This window comes from Salmo salar, chromosome 01, assembly GCF_965601325.2.
Source record: "Salmo salar chromosome 01, fSalSal1, whole genome shotgun sequence".
Classification (NCBI taxonomy): Eukaryota; Metazoa; Chordata; class Actinopteri; order Salmoniformes; family Salmonidae; genus Salmo; species Salmo salar.
The window spans coordinates 26123225-26151048 of NC_138291.1; the positions used below are offsets into that span (position 1 = coordinate 26123225).

At 44.0% G+C, this 27824-nt stretch overlaps 1 protein-coding gene across 2 annotated transcripts; it reads left to right on the forward strand.

Moving 5' to 3' along the window:
* Positions 1-1796: 1796 nt before the first annotated feature.
* Positions 1797-26736, forward strand: LOC106583292 (bcl-2-modifying factor). 2 transcript variants are annotated; one of them, XM_014167329.3, is made up of 4 exons: positions 1797-1916; positions 9571-9767; positions 10186-10376; positions 21689-26736. In XM_014167329.3, the coding sequence occupies exons 2-4, from the start codon at positions 9596-9598 to the stop codon at positions 21803-21805; spliced, it is 480 nt and encodes a 159-aa protein (XP_014022804.1). In that variant the 5' UTR covers positions 1797-1916; positions 9571-9595; the 3' UTR covers positions 21806-26736. The 2 variants fall into 2 exon arrangements, with proteins under 2 accessions (XP_014022804.1, XP_082829016.1); XM_082972890.1 differs by having other exon boundaries at positions 1799-1916; positions 9575-9767.
* Positions 26737-27824: the final 1088 nt, after the last annotated feature.

Genomic DNA, 27824 nt, shown 5'->3' on the forward strand with positions numbered 1-27824 from the left:
CACAAAGCTCCCAAAGCTAAGGACCCTGGGACTAAACAGCTCCCTCTGCAACTGGATCCTGGACTTCCTGACGGGCCACCCCCAGGTGGTAAGGGTAGGCAACAACACGTCTGCTGTGCTGATCCTCAACACTGGGGCCCCTCAGGGGTGTTTGCGTAGTCCCCTCTTGTACTCCCTGTTCACCCACGACTGCGTGACCAAACACGACTCCAACACCACCATTAAGTTTGCTGATGACACAACAGCGACAACAATGAGACAGCCTATAGGGAGGAGGTCAGAGACCTTGTAGTGTGGTGTGAGGACAACAACTTTTCCCTCAATGTGAGCAAGATAAAGGAGCTGATCGAGGACTATAGGAAAAGGTAGGCCGAACAGGCCCCCATTAACATCGACAGGGCTGTAGTGGAGTGGGTCGAGAGTTTCAAGTTTTTTGGTGTCCACATCACCAACGAACTATCATGGTCCAAACACACCAAGACAGTCGTGAAGAGGGCACGACAACACCTTTTCCCCCTCAGGAGACGGAAAAGATTTGGCATGGGTCCCCAGATCCTCAAAAGGTTCTACAACTGCACCATCGAGAGCATCCTGACTAGTTGCATCACTGCCTGGTACGGTAACTGCTTGGCATCTGACTGTAAGGCGCTACTGAGGGTAGTGCGTACGGCCCAGTACATCACTGGGGCCAAGCTTCCTGCCATCCAGGACCTATATACTAGGCGGTGTCAGAGGAAAGCCCAAAAAATGATCAGAGACTCCAATCCAATCTCTGCTATCGTTCAGCAAGAGCGCCACGGAGCGCCACGTCTACCGGAGCGCCACGTCTAGGACCAAAAGGCTCCTTAACAGCTTCTACCCCCAAGCCTTAAGACTGCTGAACAATCAATCAAATGGCCACTGGATTATTTACATTGACACCCCCTCCATTTGTTTTTTACACTTCTTCTACTCGCTGTTTATTATGTATTCATAGTCACTTCACCCCCACCTGCATGTAAAAATTACCTCGACTAACCTGTACCCCCGCACATTGATTTAGTACCGGTACCCCATGTATATAGCCTCGTTATTGTTATTTTATTGTGTTAGTTTTTATAGTTTTTTACTTTAGTTTATTTGATAAATATTTTCTTAACTCTTTCTTGAACTGCACTGTTGGTTAAGGGCTTATAAGTAAGCATTTCAAGGTAAGGTCTACACATGTTGTATTCGGGGAGGACAGCCAGTCCCAGTCTAAGGGTTGTGCCAGGGGGCAATGAAATTCACATAGAAAATATCACTCCAAGCTTTCAAAAGTTGGCTGGACTCTGGTCATTGCAAAAATATTGAGTGGGCATAGTGTAACCTATAACATTCAATGTTTTTTGTCACCCATAATACTACTGACATTACTCTTTTTATACAGATTATACAGTAATACAGTAGTAGTATATAAACCCTTTGTGCTCACTTGTTCTTACTTTCATTGATAGCAGCTCAATCAGCTAAGAATAATCAACAAACCGAAACTGTTTCGTGCACGAGGGAATTTCCCGTCCACGTGTCTGAATACACTATTTTGAAGGCGGGATCAAAACAAACACTCTGATTGGTTATGAGAACAAAACGCGAAAAATATCTTAAAGGGCCATACACGAGTCACGTTATAAAACAATAAAAAATGGCCTAACATACAGCTGCTTCTTTAAGACCACTTCAATTTAGCCCATTTTTTTCTGTGTTCACGCCCTGTTGGTGAGGGCGGGGTTATTTTCTAGCTGACGTCTGTGAAATGAAATCAGCTTGTTGCTATTTGTCTCACACAGAATAAAAATTTGCGGGGAGTGATACTGAGTACGGACTAAATCCACTTGGGTTTACAGTGAAAATATACGCGTTTACATTTTTCTATACACTAAGGATTTTATCTTGTGGTGAGTTCCGAGTCCTAATGTATCAAATAAGATTGAACACTGTCATTAACCTGTTGTTTTTTACATTGTTGTTTTGCTGGTTTGCATAGTTTGAAAGACCTGCCTGTGCTGTAAAATCTTGGACATTGTGTGTCATCATTGAGTCGCTACATCCCCGGTATAGCCGCTGGGATAAAGTGAATTTACCGACCAATTATGTGGCTATTTCTCACCGATATATGTCATTGGATGAATATTTTACTAACTTTTGTCTTGACAGTAGTTGTGGGGTGTTGTATTATGACAACATTCGTAGCAAACCTTGTAGGCTGTTTTATTTTGCGCGCTTCGGTCTCTGTAGAGCTACGTTCTGTCGGCACGGTGTCAGCATGTCCAGCTTCTGGTAGGTTTACTTAAACTCTAAACAAGCAAGCAATTTAACCAGGGACTCACATTGGAAAATAGCACATCTATATTGTCGACTATGTAATTCGTTCAACTTTGATTATTAACGTGCATGGTTTATAAACAAAGGAATAAGCAAGTGTAATAAGACAGCTATTACAGGTTGTTCTGAAATAATCAGAGCGCGTTACGATAAAGAAGAGGATAAAGATTATCTGCGGCCGCATAATAAATTATGCAATAGCCTTGGCTTGACAGTTGAGAGAGACAGTTGTCATTGTCATATCTCACAGTTCAGTGTCTGAGGTAGTATGGCCCATATCATGTCAGTTGCCTGAATGGTTTTAGTGTATAATGCTCGACCCACCCGTCTTGACCACACTCCTTATCCATAACCTCACTTTCCCCAATAACTATATGCAGGTACACAGATAAAGAATTAGTTGTCACTGTCAGATTTCCAAATAGTGGGATGTAGTGTGATGGGGTAGATAATTATTACAGGGTGCTGCGTATGTGTCTCTGTGAGTGTGTATGTACACTGTAAGTGTGTAGTGTTTTTTTTGTTGTTGCAGTGAGGGTCTTTGTGGTGTAGGGTCATCTTTGTGATGGAGAGTCTTCTTTGTGGTGTGTACATGACTGTGAGTATAAAGTTGAACTATGTGTTGTTTATGACATTAGTGCTGTACTCTAGAGGTGTATGGGTGTGAATGTTAAGCTGAGCTGATGTGAGTGTGTTGTCAGTATGTGTGAAGGTGATGTTTAGAGTTGTATTAAGTGATAGTAGACTATTTGTGAATCCATGAACCCAATGCAGTAGGGGGAGCCACTGGCTGACACACTCTTAAAAGAGCAGACTTTGGTCTGTGGCAGAGAACTGAATGGAAGTCGTAAGAAAAATAACCTAAGTATTCCGACACCTTCCCATTTTCCACATTTTGTTATGTTACAGCCTTGTTTTAAAATTTATAAAATATATTTTTTCTCTCATCAATCTACACACAATACCCCATAATGACAAAGCAAAACAGGTTTTCATTTTTGTTTGCAAATGTATTACAAACAAAAAACAGAAATACCTTATTTACATAAGTATTCAGACCCTTTGCTATGAGAGACTCGAAATTGAGCTCAAGTGCATCCTGTTTCCATTGATCATCCTTGAGATGTTTCTACAACTTGGAGTCCACCTGTGGTAAATTCAATTGACTGGACATGATTTGGAAAGGTACACACCTGTCTATATAAGGCCCCACAGTTGACAGTGCATGTCAGAACAAAAACCAAGCCATGAAGTCGAAGGAATTGTCTGTAGAACTCAGAGACAGGATTGTGTCGAGGCACAGATCTGGGGAGGGGTACCAAAAAATGTCTGCTGCATTGAAGGTTCCCAAGAACACAGTGGTCTCCATCATTCTTAAATGGAAGAATTTTGGAACCACCAAGACTCTTCCTAGAGCTGGCGGCCCGGCCAAACTGAACAATTGGGGAGAAGGCCCTTGGTCAGGGAGGTGACCAAGAACCCGATGGTCACTCTGACAGAGCTCCAGAGTTCCTCTGTGGAGATGGGAGAACCTACCAGAAGGACAACCATCTCTGCAGCACTCCACCAATCAGGCCTTTATGGTAGAGTGGCCAGATGGAAGCCACTCCTCAGTAAAAGGCACATGACAGCCCGCTTGGAGTTTGCCAAAAGGCACCTGGAGGAATCTCAGACCATGAGAAACAAGATTCTCTGGTCTAATGAAACCAAGATGGAACTCTTTGGCCTGAATGCGTCTGGAGGAAACCTGGCACCATTCCTACGGTAAAGCATGGTGGTGGCAGAATCATGCTGTTGGGATGTTTTTCAACGGCAGGGACTGGGAGACTAGTCAGGATCGAGGGAAAGATGAACGGAGCAAAATACGGAGAGATCCTTGATGAAAACATGCTCCAAAATGCTTATGACCTCAGGCTAGCGAGAAGATTCACCTTCCAACAGGACAATGACCCTAAGCACACAGCCAAGACAAAGCAGAAGTGGGCTTTGGGACAAGTCTCTGAATGTCCTTGAGTGGCCCAGCCAGAGCCCGGACTTGAACCTGATCAAACATCTCTGGAGAGACCTGAAAATAGCTGTGCAGCGACGCTCCCCATCCAACCTGATAGAGCTTGATAGCATCTGCAGAGAGAATGGGAGAAACTCCTCAAATACAGGTGTGCAAAGCTTGTAGCATCATACCCAATAAGACTCAAGGCTGTAATTGCTGCCAAATATACTTTAACAAAGTACTGAGTAAAGGGTCTGAATTCTTATGTAAATGTGATATTTCAGTTGTTTGTTTTTTTTATACATTTTCAAAATTTCTGAAAACCTGTATTTGCTTTTTCATTATGGAGTATTGTGTGTAGATTGATGAAATGTGGAAAAAGTCAAGGGGTCTGAATACTTTCTGAATACATTGTATTTTCTTGCAACTTCCATGTTCTTGTCTTGTTTGTCAGAACAAAGCACTAAGTGGTTTTCCACATAGGGCTTATTGTGAATGCATACAGCGTGGCATAGCAAACCCCAGAATAATAGGCACTAAAGAGACTGAGGCAAATCTCTTTGGGTGAATAAATTAAAAAGTGTCCTCAGAAGCTGGCATGTTGACAAATCCAAGGAGAGAAGAGGAGAGTGGCTCTGTCTCTCTTCCTCCAAGGCTGTCATTACCCATTTGTTGCACTCTCATTTGGAAGTGGTGTGTTAGTAGCCTAACTCTGCATTAAAGGCTTGATGAAGAGTTCTGAAAGGGTTCACAAGGTTACTTACATTTCAGAAGTATTTTCATTTTCATTTCATTTTCGTTTGACCCCCATATTGCTGAAGGTTGCGATGCTGTGAATTAACCAAGCAGGGAGATTGTTGTCTGCTAATCTCTTGTGGACAGACTACGTAAGCATAAATGGTACTGTAGAGCAGTCATGCGTGGAGCATATCAAATCCAATTTTATTGGCCACATACACATGGTTAGCAGATGTTAATGCAAGTGTAGTGAAATGCTTGTGCTTCTAGTTCCGGCTATGCAGTAAAATCTAACAAGTAGTCCAACAAATTCACAACAACTACCTTATACACACAAATGTAAAGGGATGGGCAAGAATATGTACAGATAAATATATGGATGAGCGATGGCGTGTGGCATAGGCAAGATGCAGTAGATGGTGTAGAATACAGTACATACATATGAGATGAGTAATGTAGGATATGTAAACATTCTTAAAGTGGCGTTATTTAAAGTGACTAGTGATATTTTATTAATTCAGTTTATTTAAGTGGCCAGAGATTTGAGTCTGTATGTTGGCAGCAGCCTCTCTATGTTAGTGATGGCTGTATAACAGTCTGATGGCCTTGAGATAGAAGCTGTTTTTCAGTCTCTCGCTCCCAGCTTTGATGCACCTGTACTGACCTCGCCTTCTGGATGATAGTGGGGTGAACAGGCAGTGGCTCGGGTGGTTGTTGTCCTTGATGATCTTTTTGGCCTTCCTGTGACATCGGGTGCTGTTGGTGTCCTGGAGGGCAGGTAGTTTGCCCCCACGGTGATGCGTTGTGCAGACCGCACCACCCTCTGGAGAGCCTTGCGGTTGAGGGCGGTGCAATTGCCGCTGTAGTGTCGTCTGCAAACTTGATGATAGAGTTGGAAGCGTGCATGGCCACACAGTCATGGGTGAACAGGGAGTACAGGAGAAGGCTGAGAACTCACCCTTGTGGGGCCCCAGTGTTGAGGATCAGCGGGGTGGAGATGTTGTTTCCTACCTTCATCACCTGGGGGCGGCCCGTCGGAAAGTCCAGGACCCAGTTGCACAGGGCGGGGTCGAGATCCAGGGTCTCAAGCTTAATGATGAGTTTGGAGGGTACTATGGTGTTAAATGCTGAGCTGTAGTCAATGAACAGCATTCTCACATAGGTATTCCTCTTGTCCAGATGGGATAGGGCAGTGTGCAGTGTGATGGCGATTGCATCGTCAGTGGACCTATTGGGGCGGTAAGCAAATTGGAGTTGGTCTAGGGTATCAGGTAGGGTGGAGGTGATATGGTCCTTGACTAGTCTCTCAAAGCACTTCAGGATGACAGAAGTGAGTGCTACGGGGCGATAGTCATTTAGTTCAGTTACCTTAGCTTTCTTGGGAACAGGAACAATGGTGGCCATTTTGAAGCATGGGGACAACAGACTGGGATAGGGATTGGTTGAATATGTCCGTAAACACACCAGCCAGCTGGTCAGCGCATGCTCTGAGGACGCGGCTAGGGATGCCGTCTGGGCCAGCAGCCTTGCGAGGATTAACACGTGTAAATGTTTTACTCACGTTGGCCATGGAGAAGGAGAGCCCGTAGGCTTTGGTAGCGGGCCGTGTCAGTGGCACTGTATTGTCCTCAAAGCGAGCAAAGAAGCTATTTAATGTGTCTGAGAGACGTCGGTGTCCGCGACGGGGCTGGTTTTCTTTTTGTAATCCGTGATTGACTGTAGACCCTGCCTTTACGTTTCGTGTTTGAGCCGTTGAATTGCGACTCTACTTTGTCTCAATACTGAAGCTTTGCTTGTTTGATTATCTTGCAGAGGGAATAGCTGCACGGTTTGTATTCAGTGGTGTTTTCGGTCACCTTGACATGATTAAAAGTAGTGGTTCGCGCTTTCAGTTTCGTATGAATGCTGCCATCAATCCACGGTTTCTGGTTAGGAAAGGTTTTAATGGTCACAGAATGAATGACATCTCCGATGCACTTGCTAATAAACTCGCTCATCAATGTTATTGTCTGAGGCTATCCGGAACCTATCCCAGTCCACGTGATCGAAGCAATCTTGAAGCCTGGAATCTGATTGGTCAGACCAGCGTTGTATTGACCTGAGCACGGGCGTTTCCTGTTTTAGTTACTGTCTATAGTCTGGGAGCAACAAAATGGAGTCATGGTCAGATTTGCCGAAGGCAGAGCGGGGGAGGGCTTTGTATGCATCGCGGAAGTTCAAGTAGCAATGATCCAGAAAGCTACCAGCTCTTGGCGCGCATTCGATAGAATTTAGGAAGTATGGTTCTTAGGTTAGCTTTGTTAAAATCCCCAGCTACAATAAATGCAGCCTCAGGATGTATGGTTTCCAGTTTACATAGAGTCCAGTGAAGTTCTTTCAGGGACGATGAGGGATCTGCTTTGGGGGGGGATATACACGGCTGTGACTATAATCGAAGAGAATTCTCTTGGAAGATAATGCAGTCAGCATTTGATTGTAAGGAATTCTAGGTTGGGTGAACAAAAGGACTTGAGTTCCTGTATGTTGTTTTGATTACACCATGAGTCGTTAATCATAAGGCATACACCCCGCCCTTCTTCTTACCAGAGAGATGTTTGTTTCTGTCGGTGCAATGCGTGTAGAAACCGGGTGGCTGTACCGACTCTGACAACATATCCCAAGTGAGCCATGTTTCCGTGAAACAGAGAATGTTACAATCGCTGATGTCTCTCTGGAAGGCAACTCGTGCCCTAATTTCGTCCACCTTGTTATCTAGAGATTGGACAGTATTCGTTACGGTGCTTTGGACAAATCACATTTTCGCAAGTGTTAGCATCTTTTGAATTTCGGAAGAGGAAGGGATATTTGGCCACTAGTCTAGTTTCCGATCTCTTCTCAACACATATGGACCCAGAACTTAATCGAGCATCTGACCGATTACACAAGACTTTAGTTCTGGGTTAACCAAGATTATTTTCTCTGCTAGCCTAGGGCCTGAAACACTGCGAGTACTGGAGGGATCCTTAAGTGTGATCTTGAAGCAATGTTGTAGAGAATCTTTTAACTTTTTTGTTGTTTTTTACAACTGTCATGAACTATTTATTATAAGCAAGTCTTTAGAGACCAAGCTTCAGTTTTTCCATATAAACCCATTAGTCAGATTTGCAAATAATTTGTTGTCTAGGCTACTCTGCATCTTGTAGTCTCAATTCTTTGGACTGTATGAGGGACCAAGCTAGCCACAGGTCTGCTGGGTTGAGATCGGAGAGAGATGGAGACTGCCTCTCGCTCAACCAAACCCCCGATTTAGGTACATTTAGCCAACAAGTCTCTTAGCCGCAGCCAATTGTGTGGTTTGATGACTGTGACGAGCTGAGCTATTTGTCGAAATCAGCACTGTGCTTCACAACCATAGACTGAGCAGATCTCTGCTAGTTTTCTGTTCCACATAGATATCCTCCAATGACTTGGGTCTGCTCTGTCTGGATCAGCCAGACAGAGGGTTTTATTTATGGAAGGGTAGTTATTATGGATTAGAAAGTTGTCTTTAATGAAAATGAAATGGTAAATGTACTCTGTGGTCCTGCCTGAGGTCATCGCATTAGTACAGAGACAGACATGTTTAGAATCCACATTGATTTGCATATTCAACAACTTACAAAAAAATTGAAGCTGAAACTGGGATTTTATTTTAGGAATAAGGCCTGTTTTTCGTTTGAAGCCAGAAGGAGGCTAGTATCGGCTACATTTATGCCTTTACTAGACTATGGGGATATTTTATATATGAATGCTTCCGCTCAGTGTTTGAGATCAATTGACACCCTTTCCCATGGCACTTTGAGATTTATTTTAAACTGCAAAACCCTTACACACCACTGCACTTTGTATACTAGGGTTGGTTGGCCTTCTCTAGTCACTTATAGGCTCAGTCACTGGTATACTTTTATTTACAAAGCCATTTTGGGTTTACTACCTTAAGATTTGGCCATTTTTATTGTTCAGAAATGTGGTGGGTACTCTCTTCGTTCGCTGGACTTTATCCTGCTAACTGTTCCAAATGTCCGAACTGAATTTGGTAAAAGAGCTTTTATGTACTCTGCGCCATCGTCTTGGAACACCTTACAAAATACTTTTAAACTGGAAGAACTTGTCCCGATTGGTATTTTTAAATCACTGATGAATGATCTTGAGACTGATTCCCTGACCTGGCAATGTTTTTCATTTGCTGTTTTTGATTTTGTTATACTCTTGTGAATTCTATGGTTTTTACTAGATTACTTGTAGTTTTTCATGTTGTTTGTCTGTAATTTTTTGTAATGACTTGGTGCTGCCTATCTTGGCCAGGACGCTCTTGAAAAAGAGATTTTAAATCTCAATGAGCCCTTCCTGGTTAAATAAAGGTTAAATAAAATAAAATTTGAAGGTAAAGATCTCAATTTATCAAAACAGTAGTCAAAGGAAGTCTTAGCAGAGCAATAGGCCCAACTCCCTCTCAATTTCTCTCTCTCTTCTCCCCCTAGGCAGATCTTGGCAGATCGCCGCCGTATGGACGATGAGGAGGATGATGTGTTTGAACCAGACTCCCACTGCTGGCGCACAGCCTTCAGGGAGATAAAGTACGAGGACAGGGGAACCCAGACACCCAGCCCTGTCCTGCCACTGCCCAATAATATGCTGCCCTGCGGGGTGGCCCAGGAGCCCAGACCACTCTTCTACGGTACGGCCACACACACTATGTTAACACACACCCACACAAACACAGTGTGAGGAATAGATAAGAGTGGAGCTCTGCGGTACTCCTCTCTTGGTGCCTGATAGTCCCAGCCACAGCAGCTTTTATGACCTGTGTGTAGTGTACCCAGCTGCTTTCCCATTCAGATGGCACCATTAGGTGATTTAGCCTGGCCCTGACGTGACAACAGGCCATACCTGTATAACTGACCCTTTACTAGAATACCAAGGATAGCCTTCTGTCAGTGATGCCCTCTCTGTCCTGTCACACTACAGATAGCACTGGTAATGGAAAAGATTACTGTATCTGAACTTTGGCGTTGTTATGAGTTGCGGAGCATATGGCACTCTCAATGAACATTAAGATATTGACATGACCAGTATCTATGGATTTTTTCCCACAGGCAACGCAGGCTTTCGATTGCACTTCCCAGCGCAGTTTGAGCGTGTTGGAGACCAGGGGCCTCTGGGAGAGCGAGGGGGGATGGAGAGGCTCAATCAGCAGCCCCAGCAGCCAGCACGCAGCATAGAGATCTGCATTGGACAGAAACTCCAACTCATCGGAGACCAGTTCCACCAAGAACATGTTCAAGTGGTGAGAATACCCAACGTGACTGACTGCACAGCACAGCTAAAGCCCACTGAACAGGCCTACTGTACTCAGAGGTCTGCTGAGAGAGAGACTGAGCAGCAGAAGTGGCTTCTTTACGGGCATCCATTGTGTTCACGTCTCAGTGTCCCTTGTTTGTTTTGGCTAGTCAGTGAGCATGCATTAGCCCAGTGTTCTGACCTCTCATTCTACCCCCCCAAGACGTAGCTTAACCAGGGCAGCCTTTTCCCACACTCACCCCTTCCCTCCCGGCCTCAGCTTCCTGTTTATTTCTCTCTGCCTCTCTCACCCCATTTCCTCCCTATGCTGCCATGGCGCCACAGGGGGCATGGAGGAGTCCACACCAAACACTGTATACTATGGTCGGGGTGACACTGCTAGTTTCTGTACTGGCTGCATTGAAGTAGTCATACTGTTCTCTCTTGACATTCTAAAAGTTAGGTTGTATTGGTGTTAGAACCGTGGATCATTGAGAGTTTCTTTCTGCAGAGCACCAATGGCACATTTAGAGGAAAAGGAAAACACAGAATCAAAGACACACACTCACACACACTCTTACATGTATTAACACACTCAACACACTCTCATACAGAGACAAAGCTGAAGTGACCGGACTAGGTAAACTTGTTGCTACGATTATGATATGTGATTGTCTCACCCAGCTATCTTAAGATGAATGCACCAATTGTAAGTCGCTCTGGATAAGAGCGTCTGCTAAATAACTAAAATGCAAAAACTAATGTTGTACCCGAAGCTTGGTGCGTGAGCCCAGGTGAACAGCTGTGGTTAGGGAGTCTGACCAACTAAAGACAACCGTCTTGCATTTCCTTAAAATCTCTTTCATGAATTGCATGGACCTCTTGAGTCTTAAGCATGAAACACACAGAGAATCTCACTGCCGATAGACTGCTGACTAGGTACTTACCACAGTGGGAGGTCATTCCTTCACTTGCTAGAACAAAAGCGGTACCTGCTGCATTCTGCCCCAGAAGCGACGAACCTGCCGTTTCTATTTGTAGAATTACAATGCTCGTCAGTGGCCAACAACTTGACTTTGAGCGAATCAGAGAGCACGAACCCCCACGTGGGGGAGCCATCATGAGTGACAACAAAAAGGAAAAAAGAAAGCATTTTCTCTGTACATTCATGGTTAAATGTCATGAGCCAGTCACACTTCATATGCAATGTAGGCTATGGGATAGTAACTAGCTAAGTACACAGACGCAATGCACACAACACTAAATACTTCCTCCAAGCTATCTATCACTGTAGTTAGTATTGACATAATTAAAGCTGCAATATGTAACTTTTTGGGGGACCCAACCAAATTCACATAGAAATGTAAGTTATAGATCTGTCATTTTTATTGAAAACAAGTCTAAGGGGTAGATCGGTTCTATGTGCACTATGTCTATGCTTCCCTGTCTTGTACACCACCACAAGTTTTGTACACCAGCTTCAAACAGCTGAAAATACAACATCTTTGGTTATGGTAAATATATTTCACAGCGGTTTAGATGGCACAATGATCTCTACACTATACTTGCTTGTTTTGTCACATAACTGAAATTAGGCGAAATATTCAAATTTTAGCAACCAGGAAATGGCTGAGCGATTTCTCTGTAGTGCATCTTTAAATCACAATGGATTAGTGTCTGTCAAACAGCTGCCTGTGTTAGCTGCCGAGTTAGTGCAGTGTCCTTAGCTAGCTAGAAAGCTATGTTGTGCTAGCTAGTGAATATGCTAACATTAGGTAGCTAGCAAAAAAAAGGATTTCTCTGTACTTTGCTCCGTTCATCTTTCCCTCGATCTTGACTAGTCTCCCAGTCACTGCCGCTGAAAAACATCCCCACAGCATGATCCTGCCACCACCATGCTTCACCGTAGGGATGGTGCCAGGTTTCCTCCAGACATGGCGCTTCGCATTCAGGCCAAAGAGTTCAATCTTGGTTTCATCAGACCAAAGAATCTTGTGTCTCATCGTCTGAGAGTCTTTTAGATGCCTTTTGGCAAACTCCAAGTGGGCTGTCATGTGCCTTTTACTGAGGAGTGGCTTCCATCTGGCCACTCTACCATAAAGGCATGATTGGTGGAGTGCTGCAGAGATGGTTGTCCTTCTGGAAGGTTCTCCCATCTCCACAGAGGAACGGTGGAGCTCTGTCAGAGTGAATATCGGCCAAGGCCCTTTTCTACCGGTTGCTCAGTTTGGCTGGGCGGCCAGCTCTAGGAAGAATCTTGGTGGTTCCAAAATGCTTCCATTTTAGAATGAAGAATGTCACTGTGTTCTTGGGGACCTTCAGTGCTGCAGGCATTTTTTGGTACCCTCCCCTAGATCTGTGCTGCGACACAATTCTGTCTCTGAGCTCTACGGCCAATTCCTTCTACCTCATGGCTTGGTTTGTGTTCTGACATGCACTGTCAACTGTGGGATTTTATATAGACAGGTGTGTGCCTTTCCAAATCATGTCCAAACAATTTGAATTTGACCACAGGTAGACTCCAATAAAGTTGTAGAAACATCTCAAGGATGATTCATGGAAACAGAATGCATTTTTTTCTCCCACACTCATGCTGAGATTTTATTAATACCACAGACTTCTGTCCTGCAGCCACAGTGCACTGTGACTCATCTGATATGACACAGGACATTGCAGGCAGGCGTTATTACACTAGGGCTATGTTACACTGACTGGCGCACAGCAGAGCCTCAGCAGAGACAGGCCAGGGCAGGGGATAAGGGAAGAGTCTCTCTCTCTCGTTTCTCACTGGGTAAACACAACAAGTAACATCAGGATGAGTGAGAACATTGTGATGTCATATCCTGAAGCGACAGAGCGATAGGGCTCACACACTTACACGCTGTTAACCTCAGCAATTAACCTCTCTCGGGCAGGCCAACATCCGGTGAAATTACAGAGCGCCAAATTCAAAATACAAAATTGCTAATATTAAAAATTCATGAAAATACAAGTCTCATACATGATTCTTTAGCTTAGAATCTTGGTAATTGAACCGCGTGGTCCAATTTACAATAGGCTTTACGGCGAAAGCATAGCATTTGATTGTCTGAGGACAGCGCCTCACATACTTCCTGCATTAACATAAATTCATAACCTGCAAAGGTGTCACAAGACTCAAAAATAGCGATAAAATAAATAACTTACCTTTGAAGATCTTCATCTTTTTGCAATCCAAAGGTCCCCAGTTACACAAGAATGGTTGTTTTTTTCGATAAAGTCCCTCTTTGTATCCCAAAAACTCAGTTTGGTTGGCGGGTTTTGTTCAGTAATCCACTGGCTCAAAGGCGGTCAAAACATGCAGACGAATACATCCTAATAGTACCGGTAAAGTTCGTCAAAACATGTCAAACGATGTTTATAATTAATCTTCAGGTTGTCAATTATCTAAATAATCGATAATATTTCAACCGGACAATAGCGTATTCAATAGAAAGGAAAAACAACGAATGGCCATAGAAAACCATAGGAAAGTCCAATGACCTCAACAAACAATTCCTGGATGGATTGTCCTCGGGGTTTCGCCTGCAAAATCAGTTCCGTTATACCCACAGACAATATTTTAACAGTTTTAGAAACTGAGTGTTTTCTATCCAATACTACCAATTATATGCATATCCTAGCTTCTGGGCCTGAGTAACAGGCAGTTTACTTTGGGCACGTTTGTCATCCAAACTTCAAAATACTGCCCCCTGCCCCAGAGAGGCTAAGGAAAAAAATAACCGCGTGAGGAATTGTTTTTTAGATTTCCGATGCCCAGAGAATAGTGGATCTGGAATATTGACTTTGATTACCTACATAGTAACCAACAATTAGGTGTTATTTCAGTTCTTGATTTACTCTCTTGTCATTCGAGTGGGCAGAATTACTGTTATTGTGTGCAGAGCCCACTCAGCCCAGGGAGTTATACAAGCCTGAGTCTCTGAGAGTTTCTCTCTGCCTGTCTGGCTGCTGTTGAGTGATGCTTGGACAGACGAACCCCAAACAGATCAGTGTGGTTTGTATGCGTGATCTCAAGTTTAGCCCATGGCTGCTATTCCTGGCTGTGTGGTTTTGTTGTGTATTTAAGTCTTCAGCAGTGAGGTAGGTACACTCATTTCCATGCTGCATGTATGCACACACCCACATAAACTCAACAAAAAAAGAAACATCCCTTTTTCAGGACCCTGTCTTTCAAAGATAATTCATACAATTTCAAATAACTTCACAGATCTTCATTGTAAAGTGTTTAAACACTGTTTCCCATGCTTGTTCAATGAACCATAAACAATTAATGAACATGCACCTGTGGAACGGTCGTTAAGACACTAACAGCTTACAGACGGTAGGCAATTAAGGTCACAGTTATAAAAACTTAGGACACTAAAGAGGTCTTTCTACTGACTCTGAAAAACTCAAAAAAAAAGATGCCCAGGGTCCCTGCTCATCTGCGGGAATGTGCCTTAGGCATGCTGCAAGGAGGCATGAGGACTGCAGATGTGGCCAGGGCAATAAATTGCAATGTCCGTACTGTGAGACGCCTAAGACAGCGCTACAGGGAGACAGGACGGACAGCTGATTGTCCTCGCAGTGGCAGACCACGTGTAACAACACCTGCACAGGATCGGTACATCCAAACATCACACCTGCGGGACAGGTACAGGATAGCAACAACAACTGCCCGAGTTATACTAGGAACGCACAATCCCTCCTTCAGTGCTCAGACTGTCCACAACAGACTGAGAGAGGCTGGACTGAGGGCTTGTAGGCCTGTTGTAAGGCGGGTCCTCACCAGACATCACCGGCAACAACGTCACCTATGGACACAAACCCACCGTCTCTGGTGCTCTTCACTGACGTGCTCTTCACTGACGAGCCGCGGTTTTGTCTCACCAGGGGTGATGGTCGGATGCGCGTCTATCGTCTAAGGAATGAGCGTTACACCAAGGCCTGTACTCTGGAGTGGGATCGATTTGGAGGTGGAGTGTCCGTCATGGTCTGGGGTGGTGTGTCACAGCATCATTGGACTGAGCTTGTTGTCATTGCAGGCAATCTCAACGCTGTGTGTTACAGGGAAGACATCCTCCACCCTCATGTGGTACACTTCCTGCAGGCTCATCCTGACATGACCCTCCAGCATGACAATGCCACCAGCCATACTGCTCGTTCTGGATCTAAATCCCATTGAGCACGTCTGGGACCTGTTGGACCGGAGGGTGAGGGCTAGGGCCATTCCCCCCCCCCCCAGAAATGTCCCGGAACTTGCAGGTGAATTGGTGGAAGAGTGCGGTAACATCTCACAGCAAGAACTGGCAAATCTGGTGCAGTCCATGAGGAGGAGATGCACTGCAGTACTTAATGCAGCTGGTGGCCACATACTGACTGTTACTTTTGATTTTGACCCCCCCTTTTGTTCAGGGACACAATATTCCATTTCTGTTAGTCGCATGTCTGTGGAACTTGTTCAGTTTATGTCTCAGTTGTTGAATCTTATGTTCATACAAATATTTACACGTTACATTTGCTGAAAATAAACACAGTTGACAGTGAGAGGACGCTGTGTGCGTGTGTGTGAGTGAGTGTGTGTGCGTGCATGCATGAGACTGAGTGTGATCTCGTCTTTCAGTCTCACTTGGACTGCCACTTTTCAATGTTGATATGTCTCTCTCTCTCTCGCCATCCCTCTATTTCTCCCTCTTCTTGGATTATTGCAATTATGTAGTGCATCAGCAGGCTTTCAAACACAGTTTGACGTTCATCTCTTTGATTGACTCATAAATGAAGAGACATGGCATACTGTGTATTATGGCTCAACCCCCTCCTATTTCCATATCATCCTCCCATCATGGCAGGGGAAGGGCTTAAGGTGCTTAAGAGTATAAGAGGAGCATTGGTGCTGACAGATAAATTGCTCCTCAGTATGAGAAGGCTGGAGGGGACAGAGCAGAGGTCCCTAGAGCAGAGCAGGACTGACATGACAGTAATGACAGTCACAATGACAGGAAGACTGCCACAGTCTGCATGGGGGCGAGGAGCAGAGTTGAGTTACAATAGTGTGTTTTTCTAAAGACTCCTCCTGGTGCTTTCGATGAGAGTGTTGAAAGCGCAAGCATTGAATGTCCCTAGGGGGGGGGGGGTGTGTGTGTGTGTGTGTGTGTGTGTGTGTGTGTGTGTGTGTGTGTGTGTGTGTGTGTGTGTGTGTGTGTGTGTGTGTGTGTGTGTGTGTGTGTGTGTTTCCTTTCCTTTTCTTCTCACTGTTCTATAAGGGCACTCTATTTTCTTTACAGCACAGAGGAGGGGGTGGGGAATAATGCTTGTGGTTGTTGTTGAGATGTGCATGTCTATATTCCTGTCCACTCCTGCCTCTTGGCTGCACTCCTGTCCTAAGCTGTGAGTCTCTGGCCACTGGTCGCTGCCTGTCTGTGTAGCTGATAAGCCAATGCTTGTCTGAGCCATTGGGCCGACAGACAGACAGGTTGCCTGCATTATGAGGCTCTGACAAACACATCAGGCTTGTGTTAAAGTGATGATGCTCGGCACACGCATACTCAGGCTGACTGGCTCTCATTCAGGCAAATGAGAAATAAGAGCACTCAGGCTATCCGGAAGGCCAAAGTTAGTTACTTTAAGGAGAAGTTCTCTCACTGTGGGTCTAACCCCAAGAAGTTCTGGAAAATGGTTAAAGACCTGGAGAATAAACCCTCCTCCTCACAGCTGCCCATGTCCCTTAATGTTGATGATGAGGTTGTTACTGACAAGGAGCACATGGCTGAGCTCTTTAATCACCACTTCATTAAGTCAGGATTCCTATTTGACTCTGCCATGCCTCCTTGCCCGTCCAACATTTCCTCATCTCCCACCCCTTCTAATGCGACTAGCCCCGATGCTCCTCCCTCTTTTCCCCTGCCCCGCTACAAAGTTTCTCCCTGCTGAGTCAGAGGTGCTAAAGGAGCTCCTTAAACTTGACCCCAAAAACCATCTGTGTCAGATGGTTTAGACCCTTTCTTCTTTAAGGTTGCTGCCCCTATCAGCGCCAAGCCTATCTTTGACCTTTTTAACCTGTCTCTCCTCTCTGGGGAAGTTCCCATTACTTGGAAGGCAACCACGGTGTGTCCTTTATTTAAAAGGGGATATCAAGCTGATCCTAACTGTTATAGGCCTATTTCTATGTTGCCCTGTTTATCAGAAGTGTTGGACAAACTGACTGGCTTTCTTGATGTCTATAGTAATCTCTCTGGTATGTGGTTTCCGCTCAGGTCATGGATGTGTCACTGCAACCTTAATGGTCCTCAATGATGTCACCATTGCCCTTGATTCTAAGCAATGTTGTGCTGCTATTTTTATTGACTTGGCCAAAGCTTTTGATACGGCAGACCATTCCATTATTGTGGGCCGGCTAAGGAGTATTGGTGTCGCTGAGGGGTCTTTGGCCTGGTTTGCTAACTACCTCTCTCAAAGAGTGCAGTGTCTCAACAAGGGAGTACCCCAAGGCTCGATCCTAGGCCCCACGCTCTTCTCAATTTACATCAACAACATAACTCAGGCAGTAGGAAGCTCTCTCATCCATTTATATGCAGATGATTCAGTCTTATACTCAGCTGGCCCCTCTCTGGATTTTGTGTTCAACACTCTACAACAAAGCTTTCTTAGTGTCCAACAAGCTTTCTTTGCCCCTAACCTTGTTCTGAACACCTCCAAAACAAAGGTCATGTTATTTGGTAAGAAGAATGCTCCTCTCCCCACAGGTGTGATTACTACCTCTGAGGGTTTAGAGCTTGAGGTAGTCACCTCATACAAGTAATTGGGAGTATGGCTAGATGGTACATTGTCCTTCTCTCAGCACAAGCTGCAGGCTAAGGTTAAATCTAGACTTGGTTTCCTCTATCGTAATCGCTCCTCTTTCACCCCAGCTGCCAAACTAACCCTGATTCAGATATCCATCCTACCCATGGTAGATTACGTAGACATAATTTATAGTTTGGCAGGTAAGGGTGCTCTCCAGCGGCTGGATGTTCTTTACCATTCGGCTATCAGATTTGCCACCAATGCTCCTTATAGGACTCATCACTGCACTCAATACTCCTCTGTAAACTGGTCATCTCCGTATACCCGTCGTAAGACCCACTGCTTGATGCTTATTTATAAAAACCCTCTTAGGCCTCACTCCCCCCTATCTGAGATACCTACTGCAGCCCTCATCCTCCACAAACAACACCCGTTCTGCCAGTCACATTCTGTTAAAGGTCCCCAAAGCACACACATCCCTGGGTCACTCCTCTTTTCAGTTCGCTGTAGCTAGCGACTGGAATGAGCTGCAACAAACACTTAAACTGGACAGTTTTATCTCCATCTCTTCATTCAAAGACTCAATCATGGACACTTACTGACAGTTGTGTCTACTTCGCGTGATGTATTGTTGTCTCTACCTTCTTGCCCTTTGTGCTGTTGTCTGTGCCCAATAATGTTTGTACCATGTTTTGTGCTGCTACCATGTTGTGCTGCTGCCATGTTATGTTGCTACCATGTTGTTGTCATGTTGTGTTGCTACCATGCTGTGTTGTCATGTGTTGCTGCCATTCTATGTTGTTGTCTTAGGTCTCTCTTTATGTCGTTTTGTGGTGTCTCTCTTGTCGTGATGTGTGTTTTGTCCTATATTTTATTGTATTTTTAATCCCAGCCCCCATCCCCGCAGGAGGCCTTTTGCCTTCTTGTAGGCCGTCATTGTAAAGAAGAATTTGTTCTTAACTGACTAGCCTAGTTAAATAAAGGTTAAAAAATGTGTAAATAAAAGTCTGGCAAGTGTCTATACCCTTCAGGCACCATGTTTTGCAGAGATACGCAATGTGTCTCCAGTGCGCATCCACAGCCCGGTGCGTTCTGTGCCAGCTCCTCGCACTTGCCGTGCTAAAGTGAGCATCCAGCCAGGACGGGTTGTGCCGGCTCAGCGCTCCTGGTCTCCAGTACGCCTCCTTGGTCCAGGATATCCTGCGCCGGCTCTACGCACTGTGTCGCCAGTGAGCCTTCACAGCCCAGTGCGTCCTGTGCCAGCGTCCCGCACCTGCCGGGCTAAAGTGAGCATCCAGACAGGACGGGTTGTGCCAGCTCTACGCTTCAGACCTCCAGTGCGCCTCCATGGCCCAGTATATCCTGTGCCAGCTCCGCGCACCCGGTCTTCAGTGTGTCTCCCCAGCCCGGTACGACCTGTGCCTGCTCCACGCACCTGGCCTCCAGTGCGTCTCTCCACCCTGGTACGCACTGTGCCTGTTCCACGCACCCGGCCTTCAGTGCGTCTCTCCAGCCTGGTACGCCCTGTGCCTGCTCCACGCACCCAGTCTCCAGTGCGTCTCCCCAGCCTGGTACGCCCTGTGCTGGCTCCACGCACCAAGCCTCCAGTGGTGATCCATGGCCCGAAGCCTCCAGTGATGATCCATGGCCCGAAGCCTCCAGTGGTGATCCTTGGCCTGAAGCCTGCAGTGATGATCCATGGCACGAAGTCTCCAGTGATGATCCATGGCACGAAGCCTCCAGTGATGATCCATGGCATGAAGCCTCCAGTGATGATCCATGGCACGAAGCCTCCAGTGATGATCCATGGCCCGAAGCCTCCAGTGATGATCCATGGCACGAAGCCTGCAGTGAAGATCCATGGCCCGAATCCTCCAGTGACACTCCATGGCACGAAGCCTCCAGCGACGATCCATGGCCCGGAGCCTCCAGCGACGATCCATGGCCCGGAGCCTCCAGCGACGATCCATGGCCCGGAGCCTCCAGCGACGATCCATGGCCCGGAGCCTCCAGCGACGAGCCAAGGTCCGGAGCCTCCAGCGACGAGCCAAGGTCTGGAGCCTCCAGCGACGAGCCAAGGTCCGGAGTCTCCAGCGGGGGTTCCCAGTCCAGAGCCGCCTGCGAGGGTCCACAGTCCAGAGCCTCCAGCGACGGTCCCCGGTCCGGTCGTAACCGTGGATGGATTATCTTGTCAAAGAGAAACGCTCACTAACAGGGATGTAAACAAATTTGTGCACAGCATTTGAGAGAAATACGCTTTGTGTACGAATGGAACATTTTAGGGATCTTTTACTTCAGCTCATGAAACATGGGACCAAGACTTTACATGTTACGTTTATATTTTTGTTCAATATAGTTCAATTTGTGCTTTGGATAATGTATATTTATGACGCAGACTTCATCGTTATTATGCAATTATCAAAATATCCCCAGGTTAACTTTTGATAAATGCTATATCACAAAACTAGTGCTATCAAGATTCCCAGTAGTACCTCAAATAGCCGATGGCTATACAATAATGTATTTCTTCCTTTTCTACCTTTTACAAAAACGTGTGTGTGTGGGTGTGGACAGTGCATGAGCCTGTTTGAAACTGGCACCAGCTTATGCAACGCTCTGCAAAGTTCATCTCACTGTATGGGGGCTAGTGAAAACCTGGGTCTTATCACATTGCAAAGTGCAGGCTAGTTGTAAACAGGTTGATTTCTGGGCTTGCACACAGATGCTGCCTCAGCTGTCATGTTAAGAAACAAGTCAACTCGGCAGTCACGCTTTGGTGGAATTGGTTTACAACGGGAGAATGTTGTCTGACACTGGCAATGTGCTAAAAGTGTATTGTCAAAGCTTTTTATTAAGCCTATTGTTGCTCTTTGTTAATGTGTGACGTGTATCTGAAATAGCTGTGGTGTTATCAGGTCCGGTAGTGTCTGTGTTTCGTCTGTGGACCTAAGCTCAGCTCTCATACTGAGATGTGTTCCTGTGGATCCACGCCCCTCCTCAAGTGCTCTCTAGTCCTATATAGTGCAATTATCTTATCTCCTCCTCTATGGCAGAGATAGCATTATCCTCCTAATCACACAGCATCCAGTTGGCTCTCCAGCCAGAGAGGGAGAGGGAGGCTGCTCCTGATGTGCTGTTGGATTCTGTTTCCATAGACTTGCTGTGCAATGAATGTGTCTGTGGCATGGGGTGATAGTTAGTGTTACATTGGCTGTATAGGGTTTTCAATCCTGCACACAAAGAAACTGCATTAATAAGTAGTGCTGGACACACACACAGACTGTTGTGAGAATATCAGAGCCGTTCCGGTGTCTGGTTATGACCTATCCCTCCTCAATTCACCATGTTGATCCCTCTCAATCACTATCACCACCCATCACACACCAACACACACCCACAGCTCCAACTGAAAACCCTGGTAAAGGAATGATGACATATATTATTTCATTGACTATGCCAGTTCCCTGTCCACATGCTGCTCTGACTCGCTTGTTTTTCTCCCTTGTTTTGTTGCAGTATCACCGAAACCAAAGAAACATGAGGCCCTTGTGGAGGCGCCTGGCCTCGGCTCTGCTCACCCTGCTGTTTGAGCAGGAGGCCATCGCTGGAGGGGAGAGAGCAGGGTGGAGGTGATGGAGAGGACCAGCCCAGACTACCCCTCTCCCACAAGGACTGGACTCCTAATGGCACTGTCAAATCTAACACGGGTCTGTTGGGGAAAAATAACAAAAGAGAAAAGGTCCCCGCGGGACGGAGACAACCATTTTTTACGAGGTCGTTTTTTCCCAAGAAGATGCCATGTTGTTTCACGAGATTCCTCTACTGGACGATGTCCTTATTTTGGTAATTGTTTGATGTAGTATTTTGTACAGTACATTATTCCTGTTGAATTTGTTTGCACTTCCGTATGTGTACATCTTGAATGGCCTCCATGGTCCCGGGAATGCCTTGTCAATGTCTTCTACCACAACCCAATGACTGTTGACAAGAACCAAGCAGAAGAAAGAAAGAGATGGAGGTATCTGAAGAAGGGAAAGAAGAGTGGTTCATGGGGGTTTTTTTTCTGAGGTTTCCAGGAAATAATTGGTCAAATTTGATAACTTACTAATTTCCAAAGATGCAGTCTCTCAGAACAAAGCATTTTTTCACCTCAACCTTCTCCTCAATGGGGTTGTGTATACTGTTATATTACATGTTGATTATTCTTTGCTCTTCCAGTCACTTTTATTGTTTTGATTTCAATAATTGTTGTTTTTCCCATTGTCACCAAAAATAATCAAACATCCAGTGGCTTCTGATGTGGTAAATCCCACTTTGTGGTGTGAAGGTAGATACAGTACATAGCCGCGGGAAATAGCTGCAGCACCTCCTGATGAAAAAAATTATATATATATATATAATAAAAAATATATATAAAAAACATTTTCTCATATAATTTGTGAACTAGGCCTTTATTACTGCTGTATTAGCAGAGAAAAATCCTTCTTAGGACCCCCACCCCACCCCCCATCAACAGCACTCCCAACCCAAAACATCTACCCGCAGCCATGATACATGATACAACTTCCAAAAGGAAGTGGATCCCACGAGTTACTCAGAGAGAACACCAGATTTTCAATCATAGTTTATTTCAGATTTATCTTTTACTTATTTCATAAATCCCCAAACTGGACCCCAGTCATTGTAAGAGAGAGTGTGCTGATAATTTTTGTGTCTTAAGACTAACAGGCCCTTCAAGTGGAGCTATGTATCCACACTGTTTGCACTATAGTACATCAGTCAGGACTAGATTAGGTTACAAAGCCAACCTCTGTCATTTAATGAAGGTTTTTAACTGTATCTGACTTGTCATGGTAACATTACGATGTTTTCATTCACATGACCAAGACATATCATCCCAGGAAGTGACTGAATATGGCCTGTTATTATTAGAAAAACATCTGAGGTACAAGTGATGCTGGTTAACTGAATGCCTCATTGAAATTAAAATGTTTTTTAGCCCTCCAATTGATGTGCTCTCTAACCCACTGTCAGAGATGCACTTGTATTCTGGACACCAAAACAAACATGTGAAACAACAACATCTTCTCTCCTCTCAGGATTCTTGCATGGGCTTTTATATATATTTTTTTTTAACCTGTGGAGTGATCTTGTATTAGTTCTTTGTCCTCAGATCCTGTGGTGTAACTTTTTAATAGAAATCACCACTGCTAATCCAATTGACAAGAGAACGTGTCTGAGATTAGAAATTAACTGGTAGTATGCAAGACTGTAATTACTATTGAAATATGAATCTTTTTGAAGACACTGATGTATTCTTGAAGATGCTGTTTGTTGTACATTTTATTGCCTTTTTACTTCACTTTTTGTCCATTTTGAAGTAGCAGTATATATCATGAGGCTGTAATTTTAGACACAACTCCTGTTAATACGGTTATGTTTGGTTTTACAGTACTTTACTTTTTGTCCATTTTGAAGGAGCAGTATACATCATGAGGCTGTAATTTCAGACACAACTCTTTGTAATTTAGTCCTACAGTCATCTTCTGTGTTATCTTCTGTCTGTATAATCAGTGCTTTCTTTCAACCCTTAATTTAGAATGCTGGAGAAACAGGTAACTGCCAAAATCAAGGAAACACCCATATAAAGTGTCTTCATAGGGTGGCGTTGGGCCACCACGAGCCAGAACAGCTTCAATGCACCTTGGCATAGATTCTACAAGTGCTTGGAATAATTTGGTGTTTTGTTGATGGTGGTGGAAAACGCTGTCTCAGGCTCCGCTCCAGAATCTCCCATAAGTGTTCGATTGGGTTGAGAATTGGTGACTGAGACGGCCATGGCATATGGTTTACAGCGTTTTCATGCTCATCAAACCATTCAGTGACCACTCGTGTCCTGTGGATGGGGACATTGTCATCCTATGGGGGCATAGCCATGGTAGCCAAAATAATGGCCTGCCCAACATTTTTAAACATGACCCTAAGCATGATGGGATGTTAATTCCTTTATTAACTCAGGAACCACACCTGTGTGGAAATACCTGCTTTAATATATACTTTGCATCCCTCATTTACTCAAGTGTTGCCATTAGTTTGTCAGTTACCTGTATGTTTCAGGGCCACGGAAAATACTAATAACAGTTTCCCATGTAGAGTAGGACGACAAAGGAATGGAGTGGTTCAGTCCCATTCTGTTGTCTGCATCAGTTGAAATATATTAGATACATAACCATAGATATAAAGGTATACTTTAGACAGACTGGTCAGATGATGACGCTTGCTCTGTCTCTGTTGAGGCAGGGACTAATTTAGAACCATATGGGGCAGTGAGAGATGAGCTGAACATCGCTGTTGTTGTTGTTTGTTGTTGTTTCCTGCAGATCCTGAATGCTGAGCCAGTCACTGTAGCTTCCTGTCTCACTGTAGCCCTTAAACCGTCCCTAAACTCGCTTCTCTCGCTCTACTGTAGCCTACATCTATGTTTACTGCTCATCCATTTCCTTTAGGACTTTTAGCGTTGTTTTCCGTTTTTTATTTATTTTATTTTTTATTTATTTTTTGTATATTCGCCCTTTTCTACTGTATAGATTTTGTGTGCAATTTCTCTTCCTTTTGGGGCTTTTAAATGTGTATATAATTCATTTGTTTGACTGTATAGAGCGATGGTTATCTGCGCTGTGTCTGGTTTTCCCTGAGGGTAATAATCTCCAGAAATGGGCCCAATCGGTTAAGGCATTTATCTGAATCAGCCACGTCACGTCATCCATTCAGCAGATAGCAGTAGAATCTCAGTGTTCGTTCTGGAAAAATCACAGGTCAGTTTAGCTACAGTTGAAGTCGGAGGTTTACATGCACATAGGTTGGAGTCATTGAAACTCATTTTTCAACCACTCCACAAATGTCTTGTTAACAAACTGTAGTTTTGGCAAGTCGGTTAGGACATCTACTTTGTGCATGACACAAGTAATTTTTCCAACAATTGTTTACAGACAGATTATTTCACTTATAATTTACTGTATCACAATTTCAGTGGGTCAGAAGTTTACATACACTACGTTGACTGTGCCTTTAAACAGCTTGGAAAATTCCAGAAAATGTAATGCTGTAGAAGCTTCTGATAGGCTAATTGACATCATTTGAGTCAATTGGAGGTGTACCTGTGGATGTATTTCAAGGCCTACCTTCAAACTTAGTGCCTCTTTGCCATCATGGGAAAATCAAAAGAAATCAGCCAAGACCTCAGAAAAATATTGTAGACCTCCACAAGTCTGGTTCATCCTTGGGAGCAATTTCCAAATGCCTGAAGGTAATACGTTCATCTGTACAAACAATATTAAATGTATTTGGCTAAGGTGTATGTAAACTTCCAACTTCAACTGTACATAACTACAGTATGACCATTTTCTGGTCAATGGTTTGGAGCTGGATCAGTACCCTGCAGATAATTTGCCACATTTCTTTTAGTCACTGGGCATTGGTTATGGGTTCAATCCTTTTTGTCTACTTTAGCATTCTTTTGTAAACAACATGCACTGGAAAGTACTTTGTGTCTGTAGATCTGATGCGTCCCTGAGCAATCCCTGTGATATTGTACAGTGTACTCTGGTTCGTTCTTTCAAATCTGTCGTGTGCTCAACTAGCTGTGTGTCTGTAGTATAGCAGACCATTGACGATGCGATAACCTGCATAGAACAGTCTTTGATTACTTTGAAAGAGAAACAAGCCACCATGGTGCCCAGAAATAATTTTTCAGAGGGGGTTCTGAAGCTGTGTACTGGAGATAGACATATATTTGCCATATCTCAGCACTGTGCAAAGCTACAGGAACTCGATACCGTGAGTTTTGTATATTATGGAAAAACCGTCAGTGTCTTGATTTTTTTTGTCCGTTTCCTTTAATGTACATTTTTATGAGACCATTTCTTACTCATTGTCTTTCCTAACTTTTTTAATGTCTTTTCATATGAAGGGTCAGTTTTTATAGGGACAGTTTTGAGGCTTTTAAATCATGTTTAATACCTGTTAGATCTTTTTAACAAGTCCAATGAGATCAAAGGCTTTTTTGTATAAAAATGAGCTTAAAACATTTCTTTTGTGACTGGTTCTGGTGTAAACATGTTTTCAATGATACTGTCAAAACTGAAACATTTATTTCAATGTTGTGCTCCATATGATCTCTGAGGTTAAATCATCACCAAGAAACATTGTCCTTTTTTAGGAACCGATGAACTGTACATGTATTACTGACACCTGGAAAATGCCTTTAACTGCTCAGTTTCAACTAAGTCTTGATTATCACACACTCTCTGTACTCCCAAGAAAAGAGACCCAGCGAAAATGTAGCATTTTTGTGAACATTGACTGTGTGTTTTCAAGACTGTACTGTGCACTCATTTATTTTTTTGTGTTTTATTTTCGTTGATACATTATGGAAGTAAGGACAATTTGTTATGTAGTGCAATATGCTGTACATATAAGAGCTTTGCTCAACAAATCTTTTTCTGAATTACTTGTTTTGTTTTATTGGTACTTTTTTTCAATAAAATTATATTGAAAGTGTAAAAGGTTTCATTTGTTTTCTCCCAAAAAAGGTCCCCTGATAAAAGTACATGTTACAGTTGAAGTCGGAAGTTTACATACACTTACAGTTGAAGTCGGAAGTTTACATACACCTTAGACAAATACATTTAAACTCAGTTTTTCACAATTCCTGACATTTAATCAGAGTAAAAAATCCCTGTCTTAGGTCAGTTAGGATCACCACTTTATTTAAAAAATGTGAAATGTCAGAATAATAGTAGAGAGAATTATTTATTTCAGCTTTTATTTCTCTAATCACATTCCCAGTGGGTCAAAAGTTTACATACACTCAATTAGTATTTGGTAGCATTGCCTTTAAATTGTTTAACTTGGGTCAAACATTTCGGGTAGCCTTCCACAAGCTTCCCACAATAAGTTGGGTGAATTTTGGCCCATTCCTCCTGACAGAGCTGGTGTAACTGAGTCAGGTTTGTAGGCCTCCTTGCTCGCACACACTTTTTTCAGTTCTGCCCACAAATTGTCTATGGGATTGAGGTCAGGGCTTTGTGATGGCCACTCCAATACCTTGACTTTGTTGTCCTTAGGCCATTTTGCCACAACTTTGGAAGTATGCTTGGGGTCATTGTTCATTTGGAAGACCCATTTGCGACCAAGCTTTAACTTCCTGACTGATGTCTTGAGATGTTGCTTCAATATATCCACATAATTTTCCTCTTCATGATGCCATCTATTTTGTGAAGTGCACCAGTCCCTCCCGCAGCAAAGCACCCCCCAACATGATGCTGCCACCCCCGTGCTTCATGTTGGGATGGTGTTCTTCAGCTTGCAAGCCTCCCCAAGTCGGTTAGGACATCTACTTTGTGCATGACACAAGTAATTTTTCCAACAATTGCTTACAGACAGATTATTTCACTTATAATTCACTGCATCACAATTCCATGGGTCAGAAGTTTACATACAGTGTGTGCAAATGAGGTAGGATAAGAGAGGTAAGGCAATAAATAGGCCATCACGTCAAAGTAATTACAATATAGCAATTAAACACTGGAATGGTAGATGTGCAGAAGATGAATGTGCAAGAAGAGATACTGGGGTGCAAAGGAGCAAGATA

Coding starts and splice junctions, on each gene's coding strand:
- LOC106583292 (XM_014167329.3), top strand. CDS start 9,596: ATGGACGATGAGGAGGATGATGTGTTTGAACCAGACTCCCACTGCTGG. Junction 9,768..10,185: donor GCCCAGACCACTCTTCTACG/GTACGGCCACAC, acceptor TTTTTCCCACAG/GCAACGCAGGCTTTCGATTG. Junction 10,377..21,688: donor ACCAAGAACATGTTCAAGTG/GTGAGAATACCC, acceptor GTTTTGTTGCAG/TATCACCGAAACCAAAGAAA.